The sequence below is a fragment of the Halichoerus grypus genome, chromosome 2 (genome assembly GCF_964656455.1).
Source record: "Halichoerus grypus chromosome 2, mHalGry1.hap1.1, whole genome shotgun sequence".
NCBI classification, from domain to species: domain Eukaryota; kingdom Metazoa; phylum Chordata; class Mammalia; order Carnivora; family Phocidae; genus Halichoerus; species Halichoerus grypus.
In genome coordinates, this window is record NC_135713.1 from 151196365 (window position 1) to 151211425 (window position 15061).

The 15061-nt window shown below is 54.5% G+C and overlaps 2 protein-coding genes across 9 annotated transcripts in view; one reads left to right on the top strand and one right to left on the bottom strand.

The window, feature by feature from the left end:
• Positions 1-15061, bottom strand: part of RABEP1 (rabaptin, RAB GTPase binding effector protein 1) — a 204810-nt gene that overhangs the window by 166852 nt on the left and 22897 nt on the right. The window lies entirely within an intron of this gene.
• On the top strand, positions 3268-10802 carry ZNF594 (zinc finger protein 594). 7 transcript variants are annotated; one of them, XM_078067771.1, is made up of 3 exons: positions 3268-3635; positions 6732-6800; positions 8611-10802. In XM_078067771.1, the coding sequence occupies exon 3, from the start codon at positions 8652-8654 to the stop codon at positions 10605-10607; it is 1956 nt and encodes a 651-aa protein (XP_077923897.1). In that variant the 5' UTR covers positions 3268-3635; positions 6732-6800; positions 8611-8651; the 3' UTR covers positions 10608-10802. The 7 variants fall into 7 exon arrangements, with proteins under 7 accessions (XP_077923897.1, XP_077923896.1, XP_077923895.1 ...); XM_078067770.1 differs by lacking the exon at positions 3268-3635 and adding an exon at positions 3647-3837; XM_078067769.1 differs by lacking the exon at positions 3268-3635 and adding an exon at positions 3844-6646.

Below are 15061 nucleotides of genomic sequence, written 5' to 3' on the forward strand. Positions count from 1 at the left end.
CTGCCAACAAGAGGGAGTAGGCAGTCCGTGTTGGGCCAGAATCGATGGGGAACTTCCCCAAAACACAAGGAGTTTCAGTAGCTGCTTGGGAATATTCCTTAAAGCCTCGGGCCCGAGGTAGACAAGCCACAGTGGCTCCAACAATCATAGCCATGAACCCGGGAAATGAATGAGGGAGAAGCCCCCACATCCATGAGAAGGAGGAACAGTGAATCAGCCAGCATCCAGGATGTCAGGAGGGGGGTTACTTAGACTGGTTGATGACCGCACACATTCTGCAAGGGGCTCCTATGTCCGGGTCCTGATTTGGGGCCATGACACTGAGCAAGACACCTATGGGACAGTGGACCACGGGGAGACGTTCCAGCAAAGGTCCAGCTGGAGAACAGCATTGGAAGACAGCCCCAAGGGAGGGCCGTTCCTCCTGATCTGGGAGTTTGTAGGAGGCCAGGAAACACAAAAAGGGGAGACGTTTTTCCTCAAGCCACAAGGAGGCCAGGAAACACAAAAAGGGGAGACGTTTTTCCTCCCCTTGGGGGTCAGATTTGTTCCAGCTTTGATGGACACAGCCTAAGAGTGAGTTGGAAGGAAGAGAGGGGTGTCCGTAGGGGAAAGACTGGCCGCCGATCCCCAGTGGGGCGCCTGCCACAGGGAATGGAGCTCAGACTCATGGTCGTGATTTCAGTCAGGGCGTCCTGCTGCCCTGAGAAAGGACCAGACCTATCCGAGAGGACAGACTCTTGGGGCGTCCCATCACCCAGAGGGGTCGTGCAAATACAGGGAGACTCTTTTGGGGTGTCCCACCGTGCCAGGGGTCCCACCAAGAAGAGGGCTGCAGCTAATGGCAAGGTGCTTCCCCTGGGGGTGTCCCCCCAGCAGTGAGACCCACCAGGTGGGAAAGAGGAGGAGAGGACTCACCGCTCAGCCGTGTGGGAACAGTTGGCCTGCAGACCAGGATGGTGGCTGGAGCCGTGACGCGGGACTCTAGGAGCAGACCTTCAGTCGGAGTCAGAAAGCAGAGGGAAGGGGCCCTTCGTGCTCTCGGCGCGGCCAGTCCGATCGCCCTAGGGAGCCGCCCTGGCCCAGGCCTTCAGTCCTTTGAGGGGCCACTAGGGTTAGACTCCCGAAGGGCCAAGAAGAGCAACAAGAGGGAGGGAAGGGTCCATCCGAAGGGAAGAGGGGACATCCTTCAGCCTTCCAGGCAAGGGCAGTCCGGCTGGTTCCCCCTGGGGCTTCGGAGCCTCACTGAGGAGTGACCGAGGCTGGAGGCCAGCAGTTCTCCAAGGAGGACTAGAGTCCCAGACAGGCAAAAGCTCCATGTGCTGGGTTCCCCCAAATGTACGGGAACCACAAAGTCTTTGGACAGGCCACTAAATATGGTGCCTAAATGGAGTGTCTCTTGATTGGATGGGGGCCCCCATAGGTGGGGCGAGGATCAGGTGGAAGCCTGATCCTCAGGCAGGGAATGAATTCACCTGAGGCAGAACACAGGTGACAGAAGTTCACTGATTACCCCGCAAGGGAGCGCGGGCAGGACAGCAGAGGAGAGACGGTCTTCAAGGAGGCGGCGGGTGGGGGCTGCTTTTAAAGGGGGAAGGTGAGCAGGTACGGGGATGTATGGAATTCTCCCCTTTTTGGTAACTGTACCTGGCTGTAAGTAGCCCATCGGTCAGTTAGGGCCTGTGGCTATTTTGAGGTGGGTCCCCCGATGGGTCTGCATCCAGCCAGGGGGTCAGTGGGGGCCTTTCTGCTTGTTGGCCTGAAGGTGGCCTCTACACTCTCCTGTTCCAGGAGCCGAGTTGTGTCGAGTCAGAGATGGGCTTGTTCCTTCGTTGTCCTTCGTGTGCCTGGCTCTTTCGAGAAAGCCCGGTTGCAGGGAGACTTCAGAGTCCGTCCTGTGTAGGTCAGATCTTCTTTTCTAAAGTCTTAGGGCACTGTGCGCAGTCCACAGCTCCCGTGACAGTTCTCACTTTAGAGGCATTGGTGGAAGTGAATCTCGTCCATGGGACTCTAAGTTCCACGAGAGGGCCTCGGGTTCAGCTCCACATTCATCGCATCCCAGTGCCTGGCAGAGTGGGCACTCCATAAATATTCGCAGCACAAATGAATCACAGGATGAACCCACGCTGCTGAGAGGAGAAGAGTTCCTCGTGGAAGAAGGAGGTGGGGGAGGGGAGGGGGACGAAGGGGCGGGGGAGGGGGGCAGAAGGGACTAAACCATTTCTCACAGGACTATATGTCTCATAAAGTTTGGTAGCTCCTGTCCTTCCCGCCACCGTCCATTTTCATTTTCTGCCTTAAGCAGATCTTGGTTCTTAAAACAGAACACACACACACACACACACACACAAATCAAACAAAAGTTAATTTAAAAATAAGAAACATGAGAGTATATTCATGGTCACAATTTTGTGAAAAGAAAGAGTAAATGGAGAGAGGACTAGCCCTACCAGACTCTAAAACGTACTTAAAAGCTCACAATAGGGGCGCCTGGGTGGAACAGTCGTTAAGCGTCTGCCTTTGGCTCAGGTCATGATCCCGGGGTCCTGGGATCGAGTCCTGCATCGGGCTCCCTGCTCTGCTTCCCCCTCTCCCTCTGCCTCCCGCTCCCCCTGCTTGTGCTCTCTCTCTGTCAAATAAATAAAATCTTAAAAAAAAAAAACACCTTTAAGAAAATAAAAGCTCACAAAAAGTTTGTTATCAAAGAAGATATAGATAAGTGGAGAAGCATACCCCAAATACATGACCAAATACATGTGCGGCCGAGTCAGTGATAAAGACAGCATTTACAGCTAGCGAGGAAAAGGGGGACGACCCACCAAGTGGGACGCAGAGAGGTTAACTAACTTGCCAAAGTCACACAGCCCCCAAGTGGTAGGAGAGTGATTCCCTCTGAGTGTCGGGACTTCTCACTTCAGAACCTGCCCTTTTAAACGTTACGCCAGCTGTCCTTGGGTACCTGTCACCTAGCCTTGGACGGGGCATTGCAAATAGAAATTGCGAAAAGAAGGCATCCACGAATGAGACCACTAAGGCTTGCGGGGGCGGGGGGGAGAACTAAAGAAAATTGGAACAAAAATGTAAAACTGCTTGCTGAGGTCTCGCCCACCCGGACCCACGGGCCACAGCCCAGCCGCCGACGGGTCTAGGACCCCGGACAACTGGCAGGTGCACCAGCCCGCGCCGCGCGGAGCCTCCCCGGAGTCGACTCGCGCGAGACCCAGCGGGCGCCTCGGGCCCGGCCGAGTCTGCGCAGAGGAGACCCCCGAGCGGGCGGGGACGGGAGCCGCGGGCCCGGCCGAGTCTGCGCAGAGGAGACCCCGAGGGGGCGGGAGGTGTCCGCCGCGGGAACTGCCCGAGCCTGCGCAGAGGAGACCCCCGAGCGGGCGGGAGGTGTCCGCCGCGGGAACTGCCCGAGCCTGCGCAGAGGAGACCCCGAGAGGTTGCCGTAGGGCCGCCCGAGCCTGCGCAGAGGAGACCCCCGAGCGGGCGGGAGGTGTCCGCCGCGGCAGCTGGCGGCGGGGGTGGGGGGACCGCCGGCTCGGGGAGCGCTCCTGACGCGGGCCGAGCCGGGGCTGCGCGATGGCCGCCGTGGAGGGGGCCGCGGCGGAGCGGGAGGCTGGGGTGGCCTGGAGGTGAGACCTGCTGCGTGCGCAGAGCCGGGGGTCCCGGCGCCCGGGCACCTTAACCCCCGCCCCGGGGAAGCGGGGCGCAGAGCAGACCCCTGGAGGCCGGCCAGTGGGGAGAGGCTGGGCCTCGGGGACGGCGGGGCTGGGTCCCCTTCTGGCTCCCGGCGCGCGCCGCCACGACCATCCGCTGCCGCCTCTCCGTACCCTGGTGGGTTCCAGCTCCCTCCTGGGGGGCAGCGAGCTGCCTCTCCCCCAGGCCCAGGCTGCCCCCGCTCCCTGCCCTGCGCTGTGCCCGGAGCCTTTGCGCGAGACCTCGTTCCTGGGCTCCGGGGGTGACCGAGGGCCGCGATGGGGGACCAGACCGAACCACAGGAATGAGCTGTGCGGGCCAGACGTGTTGTCCTACTTGATCTGAAATGTTCCTGCCCTGGGAGCTCAGAGGAGGGGGGCGAGGTCTAGGCCAGTCTCTTCTTTGTAAAGGTCTGCCCATCCTTTTATGAGTAGCTTCAAAAGCCCCTTCCTCTGGGAAGCCTTCCAGAGTTGCCACCCGCATCTCTGAGCTTCTCATCTCGTTTAGCTCGTTGAGCTAGTGCTTACTAACTTGTTTCACGTGTGTGCCTGAGTGTGCAAGTCTCCGGGTCCCTCTCTAGGCAGGGGCTCTATCGTTGTAACGCATGCACGCAAATATGACTTTAAAAAGATTGAAATGGTTAGAAGGTGCCAACAGGTGGGCCTGCAGCTGTGGGAAGTATTTGCGAAGGTCACGGGCTGAAGAATGATGGCCCCAGGGCCAGGTAGGATTGTAGGCAGCATTTTCCCCGCTCATGCCCTTGGATTTTATTTTAATCCGAGGCCAACATTTTAAAATGAGGAAATGTCTTTCACATCTACTCACAAGATCTAGGCTTTAGCATGTCTTGAAAGCTCAGACGTGTCCACACGCAACGCCCCCCCCGCCCATGTCTACACGGTGCACTGAGCAGGAATTGAGGAGCTCCACCTTCAGACTCGGCATCCAATTTCCAGAGCCCCAGTCCCCACTAATCTCCACCGTCTCCCTGACATGGAAGCAAAGTATCATTTTGTCGTGGATAATCACCTAGCTTCCTTCATTCGTTCTGATGAAGTGCCTGGCCTGTGGCTCTTTGGGCTCTGGGTCCCGGTGTAGATGAGGGAGACCTGGAGCGCATCGCGAGCAGAAGAGTGGGAGGCAAAGGGACAGCGCGGGGAGAAGCACAGTGTATGGGAAGTTAGGGGGGACACTGAAGCGCAGTTTTGCTCTTAGGTGAATCGTAGAGGAGGGCTCTTGTTATATGTTGAATTGTGCCCCCCCACCCCAATTGTGTCCCTTCAGTATATCGACATCTTAACCCCACTAGCTCAGAATGGGACCTTATTGGAAATAGGATCGTTGCAGATGTAATTAGTTAAGGTGAGGTCATACTGGAATAGAACAGCTCCCTTCCCCCCCCAATTCAATATGAGTGGTGTCCCTATAAGAGCAGGGCCACGTGAAGAGACCAAAGCAGGGAGAAGCCACGTGGAGAGGGAGGCAGAGATTGTGGTGATGCATCTACAAAGCAAGGGACACAAGGACTGCCTGCTGTCACCAGATGCTGGGGGGGAGGGGTGCAGGCGATCCCTGAGCCCACAGAAGGAAGCCACCTGCCGGCACCTTCGCTTCAGACTTCTGACCTCCGACTGCGAGAGAACAAAGTTCTGCTCGAAGCCACCCAATCTGGGGTACTTTGTTACAGCAGCCCGAGGGAATAACATAGCTCGGAAGTCAAGAGGCGCTATCATTTCCTTTAATAGATGATTTAAAAATTCACGGTAAGTTTTCGATCATTGTCGTCCGGGAAAGCAGGATTTGAGAAAAGTACTTCGTCCAACAGCATTAGCTTTACCAGTTGGAACCAGAAAGCAGATTTATCAGAGATTTTCCAAGCAATCCAAGCACGAGGTGAGAAGGTTCTGGACTCAGATGGGGTTGGAGAGGGCCAAAAGAGGAGTTTTCAGAGTTCGTAGGTATGGAAATAGGGGAGTCCAAGATGAAGTCATAGCCCACCTGTGTCTCCTGGAGGGCTTGGCAGGTACCAACTGCCGGGCCCCTCCCCCACAGTCTGACTCAGTGGGTCTGGGACGCTGCTGGAGAATTGGCATTTTTACCAAGCTCCTGGGAGAGGCTGATGGTGCTGGTGTGTGGACCACATTTTAGGTGGCATAAACGACTGTGTCTCTGGCCTAGAAGCCCCTGGAACGCCAGACCCCACGAGGGCAGGGACCTTGTCTGATTCACCACGGCATCCCAGGGTCTAGAACAGTGCCTGGACGCCGTAGGATCATGGTAAATACTTGTTCAACGAAAACGGGTCGTTTGGCAGAAAGGGATAGTAAGAAAGGGGAATAACTGTAAAATGACGAGTTCATCTTTATCCATTTGCTTCACAATCCAGTAAGACACAGGACTAGAGATGCACAGTGAGTGTAGACGAAAATGTGGGTGAGGAATAGGAGTTCCAGATCATGATTCATCCTGGACAAAGGAGACCACCGGAGCCAGAGGGGGTGTGGCCACTGATACATCACAGAAAGACAGGACGAGGGGCTGGGCCTCCATAACGCATGTAACACACGGAGAAATGGGTAAAGATAGTACAAAAGTGGTTGGAATATCACCCCCTGTGGAAGCCAAGGGAGAAAAGGATTTCAGGAATTATTGGGTCAAGGGGTATCCTGCTCACTTATTCTGCAGTTTTTTATTGAGTGCCCACTGTATTCGGGGCCCTGTTCCAACACTGAAAACAGACGGAGCCCCCAGCCCCGTGGAGTTTCTTGAGAAGCTTACGCGGTCGTGGTGTGCACTGTCCACCTTGGGGGGCTTCGTCGGCATGATGACACCGTGGGACAAGTGCTCTTCCTTCTGTTGGACATCGAGGGGAGGATGGTTGAGGGAGATTAAGACGCCAGGATTCTAACTTGGTTCTGCTCGCTCCCGCACCCTGTGCTCTGCTCAGGTCTCCAAGCCGTAACTAGTGACACTTTTCTGCTTTAGATGCTACTTGCGTGACGAATATTCTGAAATCTTTGCCTGCATTCCAGATGTTCCTCCTGGGCTCCTGACCTGCTGACCCGTCGGCTCTGCAGACATTTCTCCCGGATGCCTCACAGGTATTTCCAACACCTCTGAAATTATTTCCCCCACTGCCTCCCCCTCACCTGGCCTTTGCCTCCAACTACCCAATTCAGGTGGTTGCCCAAGTTAGAAACGTGGATGCCATCCTTAATGCCTGCCCTGTCCCCTCGGCCCCTCTGTCTAGGACAGCACCAGGTCTTGCTTCTCTGGCAAGGAGAGTCTGTAAAGGGATCATTGGCATCCGTGCCCTCTGCCCGGAGCTCACTGGGGCCTTCCCTGGCTCCAAGCAGACCACTGCTGTGGTTGCCTGCCTGATATCCCCGCTTGCAGCCTTGACCCAACATCCATCCTCCAGAAAATGATCAGAACAGTCTTCTAAAACCATAAATCTGCTTACACCATTCTCCTGCGTTAACCCCTTCAGGGGCTTCCCATGGCCTTCAGGAGAAAGCCCAAACCTCTTGGTCCTCCATGAGTTGACCAGCCCTTCCCAGCTCCGCCTTCTGCCGTCCCGCATCCTGGGCTCGGTCACATGGTGCGTGCATGGACGCTGGTGGCTTCTCTCACCTCCCACCCATGCACATGCTGCAGCCTCGTGGGAAGTCTGGTTATCTCAGGTGGTCTCTGAGGCCTCAGCTTAGAAGCTTTGTCCTTCCAGAAGTTTCCTTGCCTGTCCCCCCTCAAGGATGTGCTCTTTCTGCAAGGTCTCACAGCACCCCATGCGTACCCTTCGTGAGCCCCCAGCCCAGCATGGGCTCTTCAAGGAGAGGGACTCTGTCCTCGGTATTGTCCTGCATGGTGCTCATTACTTCCCACCTAGTGCAGTGCGCAGCCCACAGCAGGGCTCAGAGGGCAGATCAGCACTGGGTAGCGGCAGAGAAGAAATACAGCGGAGTGCGGAGTTGCTGACAAGACAGGGCAACGCAGGGGTTTCACCCCGTGGTCTCACCTTTCTAAAGCGAGGACAGGATTGGCCGCTGAGAGCCAGGGTGATGCGCGACATAGCGGAGTTCTAAGGAGAGAAGGAAAGGTACCAAGTGTCTGCTGCTCTCTCCTGGGTGGTTCCCAAGCAGGGGCTTCTGTTTCAGGAATTCAGGATGCTGTGGGATGTGGCTGTGAGCAGGTCACGGAGGATGCTGGGCCCCGGGCCTGCACTCCATGGAAGCTCTGTGGGGAGGAGACGCTGCGGGAGGCAGAGCTGGCCCCACCGGGGGAGGGGGGCCTCCATACGCTCTCCGCTCTCTGAGTTTGGGGTGAAACACACAAACAAGGAGAGTCTGTAAAGGGATCATTGGCATCAGAGGATCAAGGATTCCCAGTGGTTTTGATGCCTGGTGGCAGGGTGCTTGCGGTCTGTGCCAAAGGGCGTCCAGCCTCATCTTGGGGGGATGGCAGGGTGGGGGGGCCCGGTTCCGGGTTTGCCCGGGTGTTCTGGAAGGACTGGGCTCTCACCTCCTCCTCCGCCCTTCTCTGTCCTGCTTGTGTTACTGAATCTGCACCGTTTCTCCTTGGCCAGTGGGCACGAGGTTTAGATTTTGTCTGTGGACGGTGCCAGAGGGACAGTGCAAGGCTACAGGAAAAGGAAAAGGAAGGGAGTTCTCCTGGCGCTCATGCACCACTTCATTTTTTTTTTCTTTTAAAAATTGTATGTATTTATTAGAGAGCAGGCATAAGTGGGAGTGTTCCGGTGGTGGCCACAATCTCCAAAAAGGTCCGAATCTCAGCCCCAGCCAGGACACAGTCCTCTTCTCAGTTCTTTATTCCTCCCTCTTCAACTTCTCAGTATGGGGGAAGAGGTGATGTTTGTATTTTAGGAATGCTAGCATGGTCTACTTATCATTTCAGATCCGGAGATCAGGAATAACATAAAGGACCAGAAGTCAAAGATGGACGTTCCTGGAGACAAAGATCCAGCAAGGGTTGTATCCAAAGGATGCCAGAGACTGATCCGTCAGGAGCGTGGGTTGGTTGAAGCTGCTGACCCTGTGATTGGGTCATTGAGGCGTTGGGTGAGCCCCTCACAGGATGCAGGGGGGCTCCCCGCTTCCCAAGGGAGAGCTATCAAGGAAGCGAATCTCATTCCTGCAAAAGCCATCGCAGGAGAGAGAGGCCACAGGTGTAATGGGAGAGAAAGAACACTTGCTGCAGGAGAAAGATCTCACAGCAGAGAAGCCTGTGGTGAGAGATTCCAGCAGACGTCAGAGGTCACCCAGCACCAGAAAACTGGTAACGTGAAGAAGACCCATCAATGTCAGGAATGTGGGAAAACATTCAACCGGAGCTCAAACCTGATCATCCACGAGAGAATTCACACGGGAAGGAAACCCTATATGTGTGACGAATGTGGGAAAGACTTCAACCAGAGTTCAAATCGCATTATTCATCAGAGAATTCACACAGGGAAGAAACCTTACCTGTGTCGCGAGTGTGGGAAGGACTTCAACCAGAGCTCCAACCTGGCCAGGCACCAGCGGATCCACAGTGGCGAGAACCCCTACGAGTGCCAGGAGTGTGGCAAGGCCTTCCGCGGGAGCTCCAGCCTGGTCCTGCACCAGAGGACCCATGGCGGTGGCAGGAAGCCTTTCGCATGCCACGAATGCGGCAAGACCTTCAGCCAGAGCTCGGACCTGGTCATCCACCACAGAGTTCACACCGGAGAGAAGCCGTACCAGTGCTATGAGTGCGGCCAGAGCTTCAGCCAGAGTTCACACCTGGCCACACACCAGAGGACCCACACCGGGGAGAAGCCCTTCGCGTGCCCTGAGTGTGCGAAGGCCTTCAGGCAGCGTGCACGCCTCACCGAGCACCAGAGGGTGCAGAGCGGGGAGAGGCCCTATGCATGTGGCGGGTGTGGGAAGGCCTTCAGCGGGCACACAGCTCTGCTCAAGCACCAGAGGCTGCACGTGGGCCAGGACGTGGGCCGGCTGGGACAGCAGAGAACTGAGAGGGAGGAGAAGCCCTATGAGTGTACGGAGTGTGGGAAAACCTTCCGGGGAAGCTCAGACCTGATCCGGCACTGGATAATCCACACCAGCGAGAAGCCCTATGAGTGCAGGGCCTGCGGGAAGGCCTTCAGCCAGAGGTCACACCTGCTCACGCACCAGAAAATCCACACCGGGGAGAAGCCGTATCCGTGCGGCGAGTGCGGGAAAGCCTTCCGGCAGCGCTCACTCCTCGTCCAGCACCGAAGAATCCACACCGGGGAGAAGCCCTACGAGTGCGGGGCCTGCGGGAAGCCCTTCATCTGGCGCACAGCCTTCCTCAAACACCAGAGGCTTCACGCTGCAGAGAAACCCCAGGGACGCGGGAGGACACTGAGCCAGGACCAGGCACCTGGGGACGAGCGGGGAACTCATGGGGAAGAGAGAGTGCGCCGGCGTGGCCAGTGTTCCAGAACCTTCCAGGGCAGCTCAGATCTTGTGGGACTTCCGGTGACTCACGCAGGAGGGAAGCCCCATGCATGTGCAGAGTGTGGGAAATCCTTCCAGCAGAGCTCAGACCTCACAAGGCACCAGAGAATCCACAGCGGGGAGAAGCCTTACCCCTGCGCTAAATGCGGGAAGTCCTTCAGGGGCAGCTCCGACCTCATTAAACACCACCGTGTGCACACAGGAGAGAAACCCTACAATTGCCCCGAATGTGGGAAGGCCTTCAGCCAGAACTCCCACCTTCTCAGTCACCAGAGTATCCACACTGGAGAGAGACCCTTTGAATGCGGTGCCTGTGGGAAGGCCTTCCGGGGGCACACAGCCTTTCTTAAACACCGGCGGCTGCACCCCGGGGAGGGGCCGGGGCACGGCGACAGAGCCCACAGACAGGACTCGGAGGTGACGGAACCCTAAGGGACCCAGGGCGCGCCTGAGGGAGGCCATCCTTATTGCACTGTCAAGGTGTTTATCGCTGGAAAGCATCTGGAGGCAGGAAGACGTACAGGCCATCCTTCTGACTCCAAGTTGACGCTGGATGTGGTCCCCGGGTTGTAATCACTGGACAATGTTTTAGGGGATGTCTACTGTCATTAAAGTCATTAGAAGTCACCATGGCAACAGCCCCAGAACTAAATTCTTCATGAAAGGAGCCATTTTAGCCCTGACCCCTGGTCCAGGGACAGGTCTAAATCTGCTTTACGTACTTTAGGGGTGGTTCCCATTAGGGATGTGCTTTATATGTATGTCTCCCCCTCTTCTCGTTCTTACACATGTGTGATGATGCTAACTGCAATGATCCACGAATTGGGAGGAAGCCACAATGGCAGGAGGACAGCTGGACGCCAGGACACAAGGGCCAGAGGAGGGTGTCCCGCAGAGAAAGCGGGGTGTCCTCTGGTAGCCCCAGGAGATCAGAGAGCAGGTGTCAGGGACAGAATCAGAGCGTGCACCAGGGCACAGCACAGAGGTGGCCTGAGCGGGGAGGAACTCTACTGCAAAAGGTCAGGGGACCGTAGGGGCAGTGGTTTTGTCTCGACCCAGGGCTTTGCAAGGGGACACAGCTGGTTTGAGAACTGGAGGGGCCAAGGGGAACACTGGAGCTCACGAAGCCTGGTGATTAGGCTCCACCCATCTGGGCTGTCATGGCCAATCAGCACTAGGCTTTTCCCACCTGGGCGGTCATGGCCAGTCAGCGTAAGGCTCTGCCCATCTGGGCGGTCACAGCCAATCAGCATTAGGCTCCGCCTGTCTGGGTCCTCACAGCCAATCAGCATTAGGCTCCGCCTGTCTGGGTCCTCACAGCCAATTAGCATTAGGCTCTGCCCACCAGGGTGGTCACAGCCAATCAACTGTTCTGTTCCTGCTGAGCCCAGACAGACCCAGCACTTAAAGGGATGCTCAAGGCAAAAGCTTTTCAATCCTTCCTAGTTGACACTAGAGACAAAACCTACTTGCCATCTCCCCCCCCAACTACCTATTGATTATATCCACTAAGTGACCAAGAAGATCAAACTGTCACTCGGTGTCTCAAGTCTCAGGCAAAAAACTCATGTCAGGGGCGCCTGGGTGGCTCAGTCGTTGGGCGTCTGCCTTTGGAACGGGTCATGGTCCTGGGGTCCTGGGATCGAGCCCCGCATTGGGCTCCCTGCTCCGCGGGAAGCCTGCTTCTCCCTCTCCCACTCCCCCTGCTTGTGTTCCCTCTCTCTCTGTGTCTCTCCCTGTCAAATAAATAAATAAAATCTTAAAAAAAAAAACAAACTCATGTCATAAGCAACTTTTGAAGTATCCAGGCTGCTCACCACGATCCACCTGACTGTCCTTCTCACCCATAGAGGTGGGGTCCCCAGCAACCAAGTTCACCATGTGTGACCCCCCCACAGCCCCGCTCTCTCCCCTGCCTGCCTCTTGCCCTAAGCTGGAACAACTGGACCCTCTATTCTGAGATTCTGGAACTCGGAAAATCTAGTTCAGCCAGGGCTGGTCTTTTGAATAAAGGACGTTTTAAGACCCAGGAGCTGAAGTAGTAAAGGAGGAAGGCGGTCTGCAGAGAGAATGAAGTGGACCCACGTAAAGATTCAGAGGCTCTCCAGGGGTGTCTCTGACAATCAGCCAGCTTTGGGGATGTTTGTACAGACCACAGACGCCAAAGTAGGGTTTAGAAGCCTATCTCTTTCCCAGATTACAGAACCATTTTTGAGGACTTAGAAGCTCAATCCAAACATTGAAATGTTTTTACATTGATCACTTGCCTCCCCTTCTAGGAATTTCTTTTCTCCTAGCGTGAGAAGGCAACTATTTATACTTCTAATATGGTTCAGATAATGAAAGGAAAACCGAGAGCAAGGAATGGAAGCTAACACAGGAAATCTCCGAAGGGAGACTCAGGACACCCAGTACAGATGCCCACGGGTCTAAGTCCTCGCACCGGCAAATGTGAGAGCAGCTTGGAGAGGCAGTGGGCAGACCCATCAGAGGCTGGACGGCTACAGTCCCCTTCTGAGGGGGACACGGGCTTCAGCCAAGTGAGCATTCCCCTTAACCAAACCCGTGTAGGAGAGGGAAAACTTGCACATCAGGAGGACGTGAGAATGTGCCATCTGAACCCACCTGCCACACATCAGCTGCTGCTATAAGAGCAGGGGGCACGTGGCCAGACCTTCAAACAGAAGTCAGGACGGACTCGGCATCAGGAAACCCATACCCCAGGAAGAAACTGTAAGCGTAAGGAGTGCGGGGCGATTTTCAGCAGGAGCTCACACCAGAGGATTCACACAGGGAGGAGACTTTACGTTGGTGGTGACCGTGGCAAAGATTTCGGTCAGAGCTCCAATCTCCACCATCGGCGGGGAGTCTGCTTCTCCCTCTCCCTCTGTCGCTCCCCCTGCTGTTCTCTCTCTGTGTCAAATAAATAAATACAATCTTTTAAAAATAAATAAACAAATGCAGATAACACGTCTGATGGGTTCTGCCCAGCACACACTCAGTTCTTTAAAGGGAAATGCTTTGGCACTTTTTTGTTTTTTTACATTGTTCATTGTAAGAAAAATTCAAACACTCAAGCAGGACTTGTTTGAACTGGCCAAAGTCCTTTGTTTCTCCCCGGAAACTATTATTATACTGCAGATCTTTTATGTATATTCTCTTGTTTTCTTCATGCTCTCAACTACATAGCCTTTTAGCTTCTTCTTTTTTTTAATGTACTCTTTTTTTTAAAGATTTTATTTGCCACTGAGCAGGGAGCCCGATGCGGACTCGATCCCAGGACCCCAGGATCATGAGCTGAGCTGAAGGCAGACACTTCACCAACTGAGCCACCCAGGCATCCCACCCTTTCAGCTTCCTAAAAACAAGGAACTATTTTTTTTGTATTTGCTCACCTTCAACCCAGGCCCAGATTTACATATATATTTTTGTTCAACAAATGAGTGTCCATGCTTATAACTGTCTAGTTGTATTATTGAAAACTATATTCATCACAAGAGCATAGTGTGTGTAATATTCTTGCTTTTCTTTCCCCTTTACACATAACCATAAACTATATATTGCAGGGGAAAAAAACAGGTTAAACTCTATTTTGCTTGGGAGAGGTATCCATTTATTTCAAATTAAACTTGGTGGCCGGTTTCTAGTCAAAAATTTTAATGGTTCCCATTTTAAAAATGTTGTTTTCCTAAAAAGTAGTACTTCATGTGACATCTGAATGTAATTCTTCTGTAACACTTTCTTGTGATAGCCCACCCCGGAATCACACATTTAGCTCCTACACACAATTTTCATAATTTACATTTTGCTAGGAGACCATCCACTTCGTGTAGGTTTTCAAATAGGATGTCATGGTCTCTAATTCTTTTCATGCCTTCTGATTCTGTAGTTATGTTTTATTTCTCATTCCTATCATTCTTACTTTTTACTTTTTTTCCTTCATCACGCTCGAAATACGTTGATTTACTGCTATTTTCAAAGGAGTCAGCATTTGGATTGATGCCTTTTATTATTTTTCAATTTTCCATGTCAATGATTGTAGTTTTTAATCTTTATTAATCCACTCATGCTTATTTCTTCAGGCTTATTGTACTAAGCTCTTGAGATGTCTGAAGACAAATGTTTGTTTTAAATCTGTATTTGGTAATCAGGGAGGTAATGAAGGCCACAGAGTGTCCCCACGGCTGCTGCTGGATCCCGCAGATTTCTCCAGTGAGCATTCTTTTAATTGCCTCCTAGACAGTTTGTGATTTTGCTTTGGTTTCCTCTTCTGATCTAAAGGAATTCTTATTTTCACTGGTTTGCTCAAGCTGCACTACATTCTATGTGGAAGCTGGGTGCTTTTCCATTCTCTTAAGAGGTACCGTCCCTACCACTCACAGGTTAGATTTTTGCTGGGAAACGAGATGGCAGTACTGGGTCTCCTCTGTCCCAAGCCCCAACCCCCTACTCCAATAAACAGGCCCGGAGATTTCCCCTCACCTCCCAGGAATTGGTTTTTAGTGACCCACAGGAGGCGGGCAGGCCCAGTGGCTGGGGATGTTTCCTCCTTGAGGGTCACTTCTCCCTCCGCTGTGATGAGCAGGTGGAGAAGGGGCCACCGGGACCCAGAACCCCAAGCAGCCAAGGCTCTCGGTCTCCCTCCCCTCCTCTCGCTCTGGGCGGGGCTCCCCTTCCCCTCCCCCACCGCTGGGCGGGGCTCCCTCCCCTCCTTCACCCTCTGGGCGGGGCTCTCTGTCCTCCCCCTCCCTCCTCTGGGGCTCCCCTCCCCTTCCCCCACAGGCGGGCAGGGCTCCCTCCCGTCCCCCCTCTGGGCGGGGCTCCCTCCCCTCGCACTCTCCCCTCTGGGCGGGGTTCCTTCCCCTCCTCTCCCGCTGGACAGGCTC

What these genes read in the sequence shown, in the direction of transcription:
- ZNF594 (XM_078067771.1), top strand. Translation starts at nt 8,652, where the DNA reads ATGGACGTTCCTGGAGACAAAGATCCAGCAAGGGTTGTATCCAAAGGA.